The sequence below is a fragment of the Salmo salar genome, chromosome ssa28, assembly GCF_905237065.1.
Source record: "Salmo salar chromosome ssa28, Ssal_v3.1, whole genome shotgun sequence".
Lineage (NCBI taxonomy): Eukaryota > Metazoa > Chordata > Actinopteri > Salmoniformes > Salmonidae > Salmo > Salmo salar.
In genome coordinates this window covers 6,228,167-6,246,262 of record NC_059469.1, presented here as the reverse complement: position 1 = coordinate 6,246,262, position 18,096 = coordinate 6,228,167, and the positions used below count along the sequence as shown (strand labels likewise).

Sequence of the window (18,096 nt, the reverse complement as noted above, 5' to 3'; positions counted from 1 at the left end):
ATGAAGTGTACTTTGAGAGTATTATGATCCTTTGTAAATTGATCGTTATACTCAAAAGGCAGCGACTTGGTGGAACTTTGATATAACCAAATGTTTTACTTTCTGTTGTAAAGAGCACATGTTGAAATTCATAAAAAAGCATTTTTTTTCAGATTTTGAGGTAAAAAGAAAAGTACGATATGAAGTAATAGGTTTGCCTGTAACAGGGTTGACGATTTCATCTTAAATCAGCCAGAAATCCCCTTGTGACAGGGGGAATGGAAGCTGCTTGTGTGCAACAGGGAGTGGCAATTGAATGCAAGCTTCACAAAGAAATATAAACTGTTAAAACATTTCTAGCCAGGGCCTACTGAATGGCGCAGCGGTCTAAGGCACTGCATGGCAGTAGTTGAAGCGTGACTGCAGACCCGGGTTCGATCCCGGGTTGTGTCGCAGCCCCCCAAATGTCCTTGTCCCATTGCACTCTAGCTACTCCTTGACGCGGCCCGGGCACGTGTTGTACTGTGTTTCCGCCGACACATTGTTGCAGCTGGCTTCCAGGTTAAGTGAGCAGTGTGTCAATGAGCAGTGCAGCTTGGCGGGGTCGTGTTTCAGAGGACGCATGGCTCTCGACCTTCGCCTCTCCCGAGTCCGTACGGGAGTTGCAGCGATGGGAGAAGACTAACTACCAATTGTGTCGAATAAGGGGCAAAAAATTATAGAAATAAAAAAACACATTTCTATGGGAATAGAAAGGGGGATACCTAGTCATTTGCACAACTGAATGCATTCAACCAAAATGTTTCTACTGCATTTAACCCAACCCCTCTGAATCAGAGAGGCGTGGGGGGCTGCCTTAATTGACGTCCACGTCATCAAACTCTATTATCACGTCATCCAACAAATGTAAACGCTTTGCTAAACAGCATTGCCACTTGATTGGAACCGGTGCTTTGGTCAGTTTACATTAAAATAGAGCTCTTTGGCCACGCACACCAATGGTGGGTTTGGCGGCGAAATGTGCAGAGCAGAAAAGAACCCCATACCTACTGTGAAACGTTTAGAAAAGGGCTCAGTGCCATTATCCTCGCATTGAAAGGTATTGGAAACAGGGCTGTCAATCATTTTGACCCCTACCTTTTTTGAGAGACATACATACACACACACACATACATACACACATACATACATACACACACACACACACACACACATACATACATACATACATACATACATACATACATTATTACCAACAGTGCACACAAAGGGCGCTATTTCTTTCTTAACATATATTTAACATATATACAGTACCAGTCAAAAGTTTAGACACACCTATTCATTCAAGGGTTTTTCTTTATTTTGACTATTTTCTACATTGTAGAATAATAGTGAAGACAAACTATAAAATAGCACATGGAGTCATGTAGTAACCAAAAAAGTGTTTTATATTTGAGATTCTTCAAAGTAGCCACCTCTTGCCTTGATGACAGCTTTACACATGCTTGGCATTCTCTCAACCAGCTTCACCTGGAATGCTTTTCCAACAGTCTTGAAGGAGTTCCCACATGTTCAGCACTTTTTGGCTGCAATCGGGTGATTGTGGAGGCCAGGTCATCTGATGCAGCACTCCATCACTCTCCTTCTTGGTCAAATAGCCCTTACACAGCCTGGTGTTGTTGGGTCATTGTTCTGTTGAAAAACAAATGATAGTCCCACTTCGTGCAAACCAGATGGGATGGCGTATTGCTGCAGAATGCTGTGGTTCCCATGCTGGTTAAGTGTACCTTGAATTCTAAATAAATCACTGACAGTGTCACCTGCAAAGCACCATCACACCACCACCTCCATGCTTCACGGTGGGAACCACACATGCGGAGATCATCCATTCACCTACTCTGCATCTCAAAAAGACATCGTTTGGAAACTAAAATCTGAAATTTGGACTCAAGACCAAAGGACAGATTTCCACCTGTCTAATGTCCATTGCTCATGAAGACTTGCTTGGGCAAAGAAACATCTTATTGGTGTCCTTTAGTAGTGGTGTCTTTGTAGCCATTTGACCATGAAGGCCTGATTTCATTCAGTCTCTGAACAGTTGATGTTGAGATGTCAGTTACTCGTACTCTGTGAAGCATTTATTTGGGCTGCAATTTCTGAGGCTTCTAACTCTAATGAATTTATCCTCTGGCGGTCCTCATGAGAGCCAGTTTCATCATAGCACTTGATGGTTTTTGCGACTGCACTTGAAGAAACTCAAAGCTCTTGAAATGTTCCGGATTCACTGACCTTCATGTCTTAAAGTATTGATGTACTGTCGTTTCTTGCCATAATATGGACTTTTGGGCTTTTACTAAATATCTTCTGTATACCAACACAACTGATTGGCTCAAACGCATTAAAAAGGAAATAAATTCCACAAGGCACACCTGTTAATTGGAATGCTGGTTGGTGATGAAGCTGATTGAGAGAATGCCAATAGTGCGCAAAGCTGTCATACTTTGAAGAATTTCAAATATAAAAAATATATAATTTAACACTTTCTTTGGTTACTTCATAGTTTTGATGTCTTCACTATTATTCTACAATGTAGAAAATAGTAAAAATAAAGAAAAACCCTTGAATGAGTTGGTGTCAACTTTTGACTGGTAATGTATATATTGTTAAACAAAATCTATTTCTTAAGAGTAATCGTATTAGTATAAAATAATATACTTTAAAATAAATGTTGAGCATACAGCATACCAACTGTATTAATAGGGCGTTGGGGCACCACGAGCCAGAACTGTTTCTTGGCATAAATCCTACAAGGTTGTCAATTTCTGACTCCGCTGTATTTTGATGAGGCAGTTCCAGGCTGTAACTATTATCATCTGCGCATTATCAACCGTGTTCCTATTGATTGGTCATCTATCTCCCGCTCCCCCGTAGTACCCAGAGAAAGCAGGGGGGCAAATACTCTATACGTCCCAAATGGCACCCTATTCCATATGTAGTGCACTACCTTTGACCAGCAGTGCACTATATACAGTGTCTTCAGAAAGTATTCATAACCCTTGACTTATTCTACATTTTGTCACAGCCTGAATTCAAAATGGATTAAATAAAAAAATCTCTCACCCATCTACACAGAATACACCATAATGACAAAGTGGGAACAAGTTTTTTGAAATTGTTGCTTATTTTTTTGGAAATGAAATACAGAAATATCTAATTTACATAAGTATTCACACCCCTGAGTCAATACATGTTAAAATCACCTTTTGCAGCGATTTACAGCTGTGAGTCTTTTTGGGTAAGCGTTCCACACCTGGATTTTACTATATTGTTTTAATTCTGAAAGCGCTGTGGAGTTTGTTGTTGATCATTGCTAGACAGCCTTTCTCAAGTCTTGCCATAGATCTTTAATATAAAACGGTATCTAGGCCACTCAGGAACGTTCAACATCCTGTTGGTAAGAAACTCCAATGTATATTTGGCCTTGTATTCTAGGTTATTGTCCTGCTGAAAGGTGAATTTGTCTCCCAGTGTCTGTTGGAAAGCAGACTGAACCAAGTAAAATATTGCCTGTGCTTAGCTCTATTCCGTTTATTTTTATCCCACCCAAAAACTCATTGCCAATAACAAACATACCCATAACATCATGCAGCCACCACCATGCTCGAAAATATAAAGCGTTGAACTCAGTGATGTGTTGTTGGATTTTCCCCAAACACAACACTGTGTTCAGGGCATTAAGTTAATTTCTTTGCCAAATTTTTTGCAGTTTTACTTTAGTGCCTTATTGCAAACAGGATGCATGTTTTGAAATATTTAATTCTGTACAGGCTTCCTTCCTTTCACTCTGTCAATGAAGTTAGTATTGTGGAGTAACTACAATGTTGTTGATCCGTCCTCGGTTTTCTCCTTTGACAGTTTAAATGGCTATCTGACAGTTTTTAGGTGCCCTTTGCGAGGCATTGAAAAACGTCCCTGGTCTTTATGGTTGAATCTGTGTTTGAAATTCACTGCTCGACTGAGTGACCTTACAATTATCTGTATGTGTGAGGTACAGAGACGAGGAGGTCGTTAAACACAATTATTGCACACAGACTCCATGCAACGTATGTGACTTGTTAAGCACATTTTTGCTCCTCAACGTATTTAGGTTTGCCATAACAAAGGTTTACTGACTCAAGACATTTCAGCTTTTCATTTTTAATTCATTTGTAAAAATGTACTAAAACAATGACTTTGACATTGTATCACTGTCCTACACACAATACCACACTATCTCAATTTAATCAATTTTTTTAATTCAGGCTGTAACAACCAAATGTGGAATAAGTCGAGGGGTGTGAATACTTTCTGAAGGCACTGTTAGAAATATCTTGTCCCTACGCTGTGTATAACAGTAGGCTCACTACAGTAAGGACTGGTCAAAAGTAGTGCACTATATAGGGAATAGGCTGCCATTTGGGACTATTCCAAGGACCACAGCCTGATAGCAGGGCTACTTCTCTCCTGTCATTGATATATCTTTGCATCAAAACAGTGATTGTTGTTGTTGTCCCACTGCAGTCCCATCGGGCTCTTGTCAACACTCGCATCATAGATTTACACGGCCCCATCCATGTCCCACGGATAATTATTATCTCGGTGTGACAATCTGACAGAATCAATGATGAAAGCAGCCGATTTTCCCCAACGCTCCAGCCACGATATCCAAGGCTGTGGTGAGATTTCGGATGCCGCTAAAGGCTAATGTGTCTCTGTCTGCGAGGGGAGATAAATGTGGTGGCAATCGGAGGCGTCTGATTTGCGCGAGGCTGTTATTGGTTGACGCGCGGCTTGTTTTCTGGCCAGAAGAGGAGACACTGGGTTCATTCCAAATGGCACCCTATTCCCTACGTAGTGCACTACTTTGACCTGGGCACTATATAGGGAATAGGGTGCCATTTGAAACAGCCTGACTCTGATGGGAGCTGGACTGGACACACTGACTGGACAAATATTGGTGTGGATTTCATTGATCCTTTATTTCTACAGGCCCTTGCCTGTAGATTTTATTCTTCTTATTGTATTCTTTTAACATTTCTCCCTGCTCGACATATGTCTCAAAATTATAGATCTATCATGATCTGGGTGGTGTCTGTGTCTACATGTCTAACGAATTAACCCCTTGTCTAAGGGTTCCATGTCACGATTGCAAATCTAATGTTCATCAGATCTCTGATCCAAAAACCTCTGAGCTGAGTTCCGTTCATGGACGCTGGGCAGCGTAGTCCAACTAAAAAGCAGCTTGGAGACTCCCTCCCGTCTATGCGCTGGGATGACACAACCCCTGGTAGACTTTTCGACACTGATCCCTCTCATGATGCGAAATCATCCTCCTCTCCACAGCTCCGTCACACGTTTAGTAGCTCTAGTGGGTTGTTGAAATGTGGACCGCGCGACAATGTGTCAGAATAGCGTTATTGAAAGCCTGATTTGACAAAGAGCACTTTGAATGTAGCGGCTGTAGGCCATGTCATTACTCATGCACTATTTCTTCCTGACCTCTCTGTTGGTTGAAACGTTGCCATGGAAATGGCACAATCTCAATGTTAATGCAAAGAGGAACGATAACCTCGCGTCCCTAGACATCAAGACGTCTTAAAAGAACAATTTGAAAGCGAGGAACGGTTTAGTGTAGGCTATAGGCCTATTTTGTAATTCATGTAAAAGAGCTTACTTTGGTTTCTTCATAGAAATATATAAGGGATAAAAAAAAATACAAATCCTGTGAACTGCTATTAACTGTCTATTTGTGAAGCAGGAATATTTTATTTTTGTTCGAGCCGCTATTAAAAGAGAAGAGGGTTATAGCTAAAGGCCATTGTCTTGGTAGGAACATATGGAAATCTCAGTGATCAACTGACATCACTCTTCATCTCCAAGGCTCTATCAAATTGAGGGTGTTCTCTAAAAATGGCCCCTGTCACTGTGTTAAATGGCACTTGATGCCTTCAAACTGCCGGCCCTTGCTGGCTCACTGAGCAGTGTGTGAGCACTCTGAGTGCTTTTGTTAGCTTGACACGCTAAAACCACTCCTGGCATGGTTTGGCCCGACCAGGGGGTGGATTGAAGGCGGTAGGAGATTTGGAGAGTTAATTCAGTTCAGTGTGTAAGAGTCACGAAGATACAAACGCAGCTATCATAATGTTGGGTTACAGTTCCTGTTGTTGGCGAGCCAGCCTTTAGCCTTCTGTTATAAGCCCTGCCACAGCCAAACACTGGCTCTTTATACTGAAAAAAAGAGAGCTCAAAGGTATATGGTAGTTGGCCAACATGAATATTACATTTGACATTTTAGTCATATTTAACAGGCACGCTCTCTATCTCTTTATCTCTCAATCTGAAATCTGAGTTACCCAGCAATTCAGAAACCTTATATGAGCCGTGTATGTTTTGGTGTTCTCGTATAGATGGAGGATGGTAGTGATATGGACGACACTCTGATTCTGGATACCTTGAGTCCAGAATCCAGACGGGACTCAATTCAATCTCGACAGGTAAGACCCACTGTTTAACACCGCACACACACACACAGTGGTAGGAAGTGTACTGTCAAACAAACCCTGTGTAGACAGTGGATTATGCCCATGTTATAGATGTTTGTCCAAGGCCCTGTTTGTCCTCGTGTTTCTAGTGCCCATCTTCTGTTTGTGTTCACATGGCCTGAGCGCTTTGGTTTGTTTTCCTTTTTGTTGTTTGTGTGCATACCCTGTTTTTGTCCGCTGTACGTTCTCCATTCTCCGGTTCTTTGTTGCCGTGTCAGCTCTAGGTCTGTTTGTGTGTGTATGCTTGTTTGCCAGGCATATTACCTTTTTGAACCTGGAATCCAATTTCCTGTTATTGTGTGTGTTTTATTGTGCGTGTTTGCAATTGTCTGCGTGTTCGGGGGCACATTGCTTCTTTTTTTTTTTACCTTGAATCTCTCTCGAAGGAGTCAAGCAATGTGTTCTGTTCCTTCTCCTCTCGCCATCACAATGGCCATGTCTCAACCTCATCCTGACCTAACCTGTAAACACTGCAAACCTGTGTACAGCTGGGCCAATGTTTTCTGGCTCTTCCAGCTTAGCCTTGCCCTCCCAGCATGTCTGTCTGGGGCAGTGGAGGGGGAGGAGGAGAGGCAGGGAGGGGGAGATTAACCACCCTGAACCACAAAGACATTAAGGACCCTAACAACCTGGCAGAGCCCAAACCCACACCTCTCATCCCTATCCATGGAAGCGAGCAGAGCCCTGCTGTACGACAGCATTGACATGGATGGTGAAGCCTCCAAAACTGGCTCACCCTGAGTGCTGTCCATATTCTCTAGCATGCACTGTCACACAGTGACAGAGAAGGGGGCATTGGCGCCAGCAGGCATTTACAATGCATTTCTGCATTAAATTGTATAGCCATTTATACACATTTTTTCAGTCACGCAGGGACTGTGTGATTGTCTGGGCCGGAGTGCATGGAGTGTAGGGACCGGGGAAGGGAGTGAGTAGCGGCCGGGTCAGAGGGAGCCCGGCTGGGCTGGGAGCGCATCAGAATGCACCGTGTCTGCCTGGTCCTCGGGTTCCCGCTCTGTGTTTGGCTGAGGCCCATTAAAGATGCAGGGTACCTCCATGGCGCTGAGCCTCTGATGTGCTGCCTTTGCCCGCGAACCAAGCTTATCTCTCTCTCCCCTCCCAACAGGTGTTTGAATTCTCATTCGAGGGCATGTCCCTCTCTCCGTCGTCTTCTAGCTTTCCAAACATGCACACACACGCCGCATTCACTGACTCCCTCCATCTCACCCTCCTGCAGGGAGACTTCACAGCCAGGTTCATGGTTTGTGACTCTGGCCCGTGATCGGCTGATCGACCTCCCCCTTATTCCGTGCCATCCTCTGGATGAATTCACAAATTGGATTCTGGCTCAGATCTTGGCAGCCCTGCGGTGGACGGGTGGAGATGAGTCAGGAATAGAATGTGTTTTTAAGGCCGTTAGGGGTAAAATAAATCCGTGCGGCTGTACTGAACTGTCTTTCTTTGTGTTCTAGGTGGAGGAGCTGTTGAAGGAGGTGCAGGAGCTGAGAGAGGAGCTGAGGAGTAAAGACTGGACCATTTCTCAGCTGACCCAGCAGATGGTATGTGCTTATTGTTGTACAAATGTTGACGCCGTATGCGCAAACTCTATTTCAGCGCAGTGCACTTCATCGGCTCTGACTTCCAACCTTTCTCACGCCATTTTCATGTCACTCTTCTAGCTAGTCGCTACCACTGTGACCCATGCACAGTAAGTGTTGTCTAACCCCAGGATCTTACCAGCCTCTTCCAAACCCACAGCCCCTTCAACCAGGTCACCCATTATACAAGTCTGTATTCGATGTCCATCTATGTCTGAGGACGTCTGGAGATGACTAGGAAACAGGCCACTAGGGGCAACAGTGAGCGCTGTTACCTTCAAGTAGGTTTCGGTTTTGCTCGGGCGTTGTGGGCTGGGATGGGCGTAAGCATCTGCCTCTGATTCCAAAGTTTGCAAGTTCGAATCCAGTAATAGAAAGTCGTTTGATATTTTTGTTTTAAGCCCATCCCAAACCTTTCCCTTAACCATTGAGTTAATGACTAACCTTAATCTTAAACACTTTGCAATTTGACGTTTGAGAAACATGGATGAACGTCTAATTCTGACGTGAGACTGTGAGAACATGTTGGCCACTTACAGATCCAGCCACATAGTGATGTCCGCTCCTAGTACTCTATAAGGCTCTCCTCTGCCATCCACTCACTGTGGGGATCATGAAGTAACTATGTGCTCCATAGGGCCCGACTGGGTCTATCCCCGGGCTGGTTCTGAGTCTGGGTGAAGACTTGAGAACTGCAGGAGCAGCTTCTCAAGTTACTTTGGGCCTAGTGTGGGAGAGAGCTGTACTTGTTTCCATGCCTGGATGTCTTCCAGGGACCTGAGCCACTCCACCTAACGGCTACTGCCCCGGAGGTAGAGTGGGAAGAGGGCTATCATTATTGGAACTGTCCTGTGTGGGTAGTGTGGTTCTTACTCTGTGGGTAGATCTGTGAAATTAGACTTCACCTTGCTTGGAATAATGTCTCTCATGGCCTCTCTCTCTCTCTCTCTTGCTCGCTGTTGTCAGTTTCTCTGTCTCTCTCTACACTGAGTATACAAAACATTGAAAACAGCTCTTTCCCTGACATACTGTAGACTGACCAGGTGAATCTGGGTAAAAGCTATGATTCCTTATTGATGTCACTTGATAAACCCACTTCAATCAGTGTAGATGAAGGGGAGGAGAATAGATTTTTAAGCGTTGAGACAATTGATACAAGGGTTGTGTGTGTGCCATTCAGAGGGTGAATAGACAAAATATTTAAGCGCTTTTGAACGGGCTGTGGTAGTAGGTGTCAACTGCAACGCTGCTGGGTTTTCCCTGCGAAACAGTTTCCCATGTGTATCAAGAATTGCCCGCCACCCAAAAGGACGTCCAGCCAACGTGACACAACTGTGAGAAGCATTGGAGTCAACATGGGCCAGCATCCCTGTAGGATGCTTTTTGTATTGGTGTCTGTGTCAAGTTTCAAGTGAACGACACGCTTGAATAGTCTGCCCCTGACCATGCAACGCTTGTGCAACCTAATATTAGGAAGGTGTTCCTACTGTTTGGCATACACCGAGTATCTTTCTCTTTTTCTCGGTCTGTCTCTATCGCTCTGGGATCTTTTCCAGCTCCCATGCCTGATCAAACTGAATGAAAATGAGAACCTTGAGCTTCTGTAAATGTCTTATTGATTGAGACTTAGTGCTTTAATTAGACTTTTTTATTTATAGATTTTTCAACACTTTAATTTCATGGTGCTGTTTACATGTTAATTGTTAAACTGTTTTTCACGCCTTGTGATTAACATTGAAAGAAACATTTGGAAATATTGGTTTTTCTAGTATTCTGTAATTTCCTTCTGTTGCGTCCCGAAGTAACTACTGCATAATGTGACTCCAGACTCTGTATCATCCAGTTATTTACCAGCATCATTTCAAATACCCTGAAATCTACCTTTTTACATGACCATATCACAGATATGCTATTTAAGTTGAATTATCTACCTTCTGTTTTGATATTATCTTCTCTCTACAACCCTACGTCAAACAATGCATTCTTATTGTTAGGGGGTGGATCAGCTTTCATTTTGAAGATGGATTGTGGCTTTCATCAATATAATTATCTGCATCATTTCCAATCCCCCTTTTTCTTTTGCGTTTTTTCTGTAATTGTATAAAATATATATTTAAAAATATATATTTTCCCCTATCCCTACCATACCTCCCCTAATTGGAGTAAACTAATGGACAACTTTTTTTTATTTCATTGAATATCCGAAACGTACAATATACTTGCAGTGAAGCCGCTCAACAACTACACCACACCAGTTATCCAACAGACTCCCATTCAGAGCGACACACAGAAGTATCCAGGGTCAACGCCCTGCTCAAGGGTACCTCGACAGATGTCCCACCAGGCCAAGAAAATGGGGACCCGAATTCTCCAAGACCCCCACAGTTCCCCAATAGCTGTCCCTCAACCATTCGAGACCCCCCCCCCAAGAAATAAATAAATGCAATGAATTCCATTCCCCACCGACCCCCGCCAACAACCAAGAAAATGAACTAAAGAGAAAACAGCAAACAACAATGCAAGAAAAAAAAAAGGACATCAAGGTCAACTAAAATCATAACAGCAATGCCAACTGTATATGTTTGAGTGCATGTTGCGCACGTGTGTGTCCGTATGTGTACAAACACCTACGCGGCATCAGCCTCAGGCAAACTGGCATTAGCTGAAAAAAACAGTACTCCTCAGTGTCATTCAAACTTTTTATTATGTTTTAATTTGACTTTATTTTTGACTGACCTTAGAATGATGGTCAATCTCCTGCACAGCAACTCCACTCCCACTTGTCTCCAATTGCACATCCTAAGCCCATCCCACCTATCTCTGCTGGCCACCTTCTTCGGAATTCTACTCAACATATATCTTTCAACTATTCTGTGATGTTTAATGTATAATTTCAATCTGTCTAATCGAATATAATCCACAAATTGCGACAACTCTTAGGCTTCTACTTCCTGCTTTAACATACTATATACATTTTATGGACACAGTTTACAATAGTTATCTTTTGTTTGTTTTTAGTCCCATCCTTCAGCTCCACTCAACCCCTCCCATCTATCTCAGAACACATCCAGTTTTCATTTCTATTTGCCATATATTTTTCATCTGTGCTGTTTCGCAAAGTTCTGAACATTTCTATTCAACATATTGTAAATTAAAGGCACATTTTTGCCAAGAGTTATTGTATTATTAATCGATTTGACGATGACTTTTTAAATCACCCAGCAGTGCTATTTGCAGAGTTCGCTCCAGGTAAATGTTGCAATTCTTAAGCCATTCCCGAACCTGCGACGAAAAACAAGCTACCTATGGACAGTACCAAAACAAATGATCTAACGATTGTCTCCTCACAGCAAAATCTGCAGAGCTGGGATGATTGTATTCCCCATATACAGTGCCTTTGGAAAGTATTAAGACCCCTTGAGTTTCTCCACATTTTGTTAGGTTGCAGCCTTATTCTAAAATGTATGAAATAGTTCCCCCCCCCCCCCCCCCCGATAAATTTAAACACAATGCACCATAATGACAATGCAAAGCTATAAGCTTGGCACACCTGTATTTGGGGAGTTTCTCCCATTCTTCTCTACAGATCCTCTCAAGCTCTGTCAGGTTGGATGGGGAGTGTTGCTGCACAGCTATTTGAAGCCACTCCTGCTTTGTCTTGGCTGTGCTTATGAGACTCAAAATTGAGATCAGCTGCATCCTGTTTCCATTGATCATCCTTGATGTTTCCACAACTTGATTGGAGTCCACCTGTGGTACATTCAATTGATTGGAAATTATTTGGAAAGACACACACCTGTCTAAATAAGGTCCCTGAGTTGACAGTGCATGTCGGAGGAAAAACCAAGCCATGAGGTCGAAGGAATTGTCTGTAGAGCTCCGAGACAGGATTGTGTCAAGGCACAGATCTGGAGAAGCGTTTCAAAAGTTGTCAGCAGCATTGAAGGTCCCCAAGAACACAGTGATCTCTATCATTCTTAAATGGAAGAAGTTTGGAATTACCAAAACCCTTCCTAGAGCTGGGCTCCTGGCCAAACTGAGCAATCTGAGATGGGCCTTGGTCGTGGAGGTGACCAAGAACCCAATGGTCACTCTGACAGAGCTCCAGAGTTACTCTGTAGAGATGGGAGAACCTTCCAGAAAGACAACCATCTCTGCGGCATTCCAACAATCATGCCTTTATGTGGACAGATAGAAGCTACTCCTCAGTAAATGACACCCGCTTGGAGTTTGCCAAAAGGCACTGAAAGGACTCTCTCTGACCATGAGAATCAAAACTTTCTGGTGTGATGAAACCAATTGAGTCTTTTGCCTGAATGCCAAGCATCACATCTGGAGGAAACCTAGCACCATCCCTATGGTGAAGCATGGTGGTGAAGCATGGTGGTTGCAGCATCATGCTGTGGGGATGTTTTTCAGCGGCAGGGACTGGGTGACTCGTCAGGATCGAGGTGAAGATGAACAGCGCAAATTACAGAGCTCCTTGATGAAAACCTGCTCCTGAGCGCTCAGGACCTCAGACTGGGGCAAAAGTTCACCTTCCAACAGGACAATGACCCTAAGCACACAGCCTAGACAACGCAGGAGTGGCGTCGGGACAAGTCTCAATGTCCTTGAGTGGCCCAGCCAGAGCCCAGACTTGAACCCGATCGAACATCTCTGTAGAGACCTGAAAATAGCTGTGCAGCGACGCTCTCCATCCAACCTGACAGAGCTTGAGAGGATCTGCAGAGAAGAATGGGAGAAACTCCTCAAATACTGGTGTGCCAAGCTTGTAGCATCATACCCAAGAACACTCAAAGCTGTAATTGCTGCCAAAGGTGCTTCAACAAAGAACTGAATAAAGGGTCTGAATACTTATGTTTCCGTTTTTAATTTTAACACATTTGCAAAAATGACAACTGTTTTTGCTTTGTCATTATAGGGTATTGTGTGTAGATTGAGAAGGGGGGTGGGGGGGAATATTTAAGCAATTTTACAATAAGGTTGTAATGTGACAATGTGGAAAATATCGCCGGGTCTGAATACTTTCCGAATGCACTGTATATTATGTCTAAAAAAGTAAGTTATAATTTCTTCTGTCCTGATTAAAAGCCATGCATTCTTAGCAACCTCTTCCCATTCCATAGACCATTTATTGATACATTATTTAAGGCTAATATTCTTTATTACTAGAATCAGCCTGGATGCATGATTCAGGCTCAGAGGAGCTGTGTAGGCAGCAGTGGAGATTCATTACACATCTCTCTTTCCTGCTAATTTCACCTATGAAGTTGAACTAGCTTATCAAACAACAGAGCACTGTTTTTATTTCAGGGAATCCTGTTGGTTTATTTCAGCATGCCATAGCTGATATTCTTTATGACTGGAATCAGCCTGGATGCATGATTTCAGGTCCAGAGGAGCTGTGGAGGCAACAGGGGGATTCATTATTTCTTCACCACAGGAACACACCTCTCTCTCCTGCTAATATCACATTTGAAGTTGAACTAGCGTATCGATCAAAATAGAGCAATGTTTTATTTCAGGAACTTATCCTCCTGTTGGTAGTATGCAGACACAACGGGGCGTTAGAGCCTGGACAGACCCTGATTTTGTAGGGCTTGTAGTCCTCTCCTTTACAATAACATGTACACTGTTTTAATAGTTCAATCATTTCTGGGAGAGTTTCCACCCTCTATGCTAAGAGCCATAGTGATTGAAACGTTGTTATTCATTGTGGGAGCATTCAAACACTTGCGCCTGATACTGTTGGGCAACGGCGTCGAACTCATTCCATGGAGGGCCTATTGTCTGCTGTTTTTTATTTTTATTTTTTGTGTCCAATTAAGACCTACACAACCAGGTGAGAGGAGTTCCTAACTAATCAATGCCCTTAATTGACCAATCAAGTACAAGTGAAAACCTGCACACACTTGGCCCTCCACGGAATGAGTTTGATACCTGTGCCATAGTGTCTTTGACGTGCGTACTCGCTTTACCTTTTTTTGAAAGGGTTTGCTTTTGTGAAAGCATATTGGTGTTTTAAGATGGCCGTGTTGTATGGTGCTTTCAGTCCTCCCACTAGCTTTAAGAATGGAGCATCCGTCACTCTGCTTGCATTTCCTGGAATCTATAAGTCCTTAAGAGGCCTATAATTGTTTGCGCAGGTAATTGTATGAATTTGTAATCAGAACGATGAGAGTGAAGTATGGGGATGAAAGGTTGTGTGCGTGTGTGTTTTTAAAAAGAGCCCTGGGGTTTTGAAGAATGCTTGAAAGGGTACAAACACAAAGCTAGTCTGTCTGGGCCTAGAATAGGTAATGGAAGATGAGGGAGTCCTAAGAGAGAACACTGCTACCATACCGGTACATGATGATTTAGAGTGGCTGTGGCTTAGTCCTCTCAACTGTCCTCTGTGTGTGCGTCTGCATCTGTGTGTGTGTCATACTTGGGCCACAGCCAAAGGCCACCCTTGCTCTCCTCTCCTCTGAGGTTGTGAGATGGAGAACCTTGCAGGGCTTCATTTGTCTTCTGGGCTGCGGGGTGTTTTCTTTGGGTAATAAAAGGGCTGTTGTTGCAGGCTTGTTTTGAGTGGGGCCAGTGGCCATTGCACAAGTGTTCATACCATTCATTGCTCCTGAGTGTCCCTGGCCTAAACAGAGGGCTAGAGACCGGCATAGTATGAGCATACACAAGGAAGCAGACACACTAATTGCTTATTGCAGTTTATGGACTTGTTACACTTATACTATAAATGTTATGAAAGGTTCTGTCCTCACATTTTGTTTTTATGATATTTTATATGATCTCTCATTTTATTTTAGCCCTGATTTGGTGTTTTTCTGTCATGTCCCCAACACCCTGGTCATTAAAGTACTCCAACAGATAATTACGATTTAGGAATCTTAAACTGAGTAGTTGTAATTAAATGTTTATTTACACACATGCAACCAACTCAAAACACACACTACACCGACAACTCTTCTTGGCAACGCAAATCATTTTGCAGCTAACCAATAGGCCTACATGATTGAACTGAATAAGATTGTATTGGTATCTGTGTGTAGTTTCAACTGAATGATTCTCTTGAATAGGCGACCCCTGAAACTCCATTTGGAACTAACAAACAACATGATTGAACTGAATGACAGTGTGTTAGTGTCTGTGAAGTTTCAACTGAATGACGTGTGTCTCTCTCTTGATTAGGCTGTTCCTGTCAAGGCTACGAGATGCCACTGCCAGCAGTACAGTCCACCTGGAAGAGATGTGGAAAGAGTGATGGTGACCTACCATGACAAGGCCACACAGACTCCACCATGGAGGGGACATGCTGTGAGTGCTGCTTCCTGTATGTCTCAGAGAGAGAGCGAGTGTCCATCCCACTGTCATGTCCTTATCATATTTACTGTTGGGCACTTGACTTTGGACTGTTTTTTTGTTGGACTCTCACCATGCAAGTGTTCTCTATTCCAAGTCATAATCTCTGTAGGAGCTGTGAAACATTTATAGCCGTTTTAAAGCTATTATAAAGCTCTATAACATATACAACACCTTCGGCAGTATTCAGACCCTCTGACTTTTTCCACATTTTGTTACAACCTTATTTAAAAATGTATTACGTTTTTCCCCCTCAATCTACACACAATGCCCCATAATGAGAAAGCAAAAACTGTTTTTTAGAAGATTTATATAAAAAAAATCTTAAACTTTGCATTAGTATTCAGACCCTTTACTTCGTACTTTGTTGACGCGCCTTTGGTAGCGATTGGACATGATGCTAAAAGCTTGTGCCACCTGTATTTGGAGAGTTTCTCCCATTTCTCTCTGTAGATCCTCTCAAGCTCTGTCGGGTTGGATGGGGAGCATTGCTGTGCAGATATTTTCAGGTCTCTCTAGAGATGTTAGATCGGGTGCAAGTCCGGGCTCTGGCTGGGCCACTCAAGGACATTCAGAGACATGTCCCGAAGCCGCTCTGCGTTGTCTTGGCTGTGTGCATAGGGTTGTTGTCCTGTTGGAAGGTGAACCTTCGGCCCAGTCTGAGGTCCTGAGCTCTCTGGAGCGGGTTTTCATCAAGGATTTGCATTTATTTGGCTATGTTCATCATTGCCTTGATCCTGACTTGTCTCCCAGTCCCTGCTGCTGAAAAACATCTGGAAGGTTCTCCCATCTCCACAGAGGAACTCTGTCAGATTGACCATCGGTTTCTTGGTCACCTCCCTGACCAAGGCCCTTCTCCTCCAATTGCTCAGTTTGGGCGGCCAGCTCTGGTAAGAGTCTTGGTGGTTTCAAACTTCTTCCATTTTAAGAATGGAGGCCACTGTGTTCTTTGACCTACAATGCTGCAGACATTTTTTTGGTACCATTTCTCAGATCTGTGCCTCAACATAATCCTGTCTTGGAGCTCTACGGACAATTCCTTTGACCTCATGGCTTGATTTTTGCTCTGTATTTGGCTGCGTAGCCACCTGCCTGTCTGGTACACTACAGCTATCTTTCTGTGTTCAATGATGAAACAGGGCCTCAGCCCTCCCTGGGCAGCATAAATCACAGGACTATCACTAATGACAAACAATAATGCATATTCAGAGAGTTTGCTGCCCTTTTGTTTGCCTGGCCCAAATAAACCAAGGGCACCTGCAAGCCCAGAGCAAAGCAGCACCTAGGCTAAAACGCTCCGACAGCAATAACATGGAAATCGCTTTTGCACGCTGCTAGCCGCTCCATGATGGACAGGCTTGTTGGGTTAGGCAGCGGCACAAGCCTGATTTTAGATTTTAAAAAGAAAAAGAAAAAGAAGCCTCCGTTTGAAATATGCGCTCCAGTAACGCAGCATAGGGGTCTAATTTTTACACCTGGCCATCATTGGACACCAGCATATACCGGTGAGAGGCGCCATGAGGTGGGTGGCAGGGAGACATGGTGCTCAATCATAGACACCCACACCCGGTGGCGGCGCACTTCTGGTCACTTTTGTGTCCCGCCATGATTTGGATTTATTCACCCTCCTGCTTTGCTGTTTTGGAATAAGGTGTGGATGGGAAACTGTAGGGAAATTGGTTCGGTTCAGGTTTACAGCTTGGGTTTGTACTTCACCTGAAGAAGGTAATGGATAAGTTGTTCCTGGTTGTGTGCGGGGGGTGGGGGGGGGGCTTTGGTGCTGGGACTAGGGCAGGAAACGTGCTTTTCCGGGGTGCAAGAGGAGATAAGAGGACGGGTGAGGCTGTAGTTGCGTTAACCAAGGCACATACCTTGCGCCACTCTAATTGAATTCGCCAGCGTTCAGATGTTCAGACACAAGTGCCCATCAGCACACAGATGAGTCAGGAGCCACCGAAATGAAAGCCTTTCCCATCTTCTTTAATTGTTTCTCCTTTGTATGTAACCGCTTTTTTTTTTTTGAAGGGGAAACGTGATAGCTCTGACATTTAATTCTTCAGTTATGAGGGAAACGGTGACAATATTCTCCCCGCTGTCTCAAGATAAGGAAAGTGTAGCGTGTGAGCGTCAGCACACAATCAAGCCGACAGAGGCGTAATGACATCTGTCTCAAAGGCACGGGATTTATCACACCATGCTGTCTCTTAGTGCTGAACTCCAATCATAGTTAGTATTTCTAGCTTAAATCCATCTAATTGTATTTGTCACATGCTTTGTAGACAACCGGTGTTGACTAACAGTGAAATGCGGGCCCTTCCCAACAATGCAGAGAGAAAATAGTAATAACACGTAAAAATAATTATAAATACCGACTAATAATTTGGCTATATACATGGTTACCAGTAGCGAGTCGATGTGCAGAGGTACGCGGAAATTGAGTTAGATAAGTACATATAACTAGGAATATAGTGACGCGGCAACAGGATAGACCGTTGCAGCAACGTATGTGATGAGTCAAAAAAAGGTTTGTGTAAAAAGAGTCAATGACCATTAGGTAAACTATTTAGCAGTCTTATGGC

The 18,096-nt window shown here is 43.4% G+C and overlaps 1 protein-coding gene across 4 annotated transcripts in view; it reads left to right on the top strand.

Annotated features, from left to right (window-relative positions):
- Nucleotides 1–18,096, top strand: part of LOC106589366 (serine-rich coiled-coil domain-containing protein 2) — a 90,291-nt gene that overhangs the window by 51,442 nt on the left and 20,753 nt on the right. For all 4 annotated transcript variants that reach the window (XM_045710270.1, XM_014179245.2, XM_014179247.2 and 1 more), the window contains exons 6-8: nt 6,426–6,512; nt 8,033–8,119; nt 15,347–15,472. In XM_045710270.1, coding sequence (XP_045566226.1) covers nt 6,426–6,512; nt 8,033–8,119; nt 15,347–15,472 — 300 coding nt within the window. The remainder of the gene's footprint in view (nt 1–6,425; nt 6,513–8,032; nt 8,120–15,346; nt 15,473–18,096) is intronic.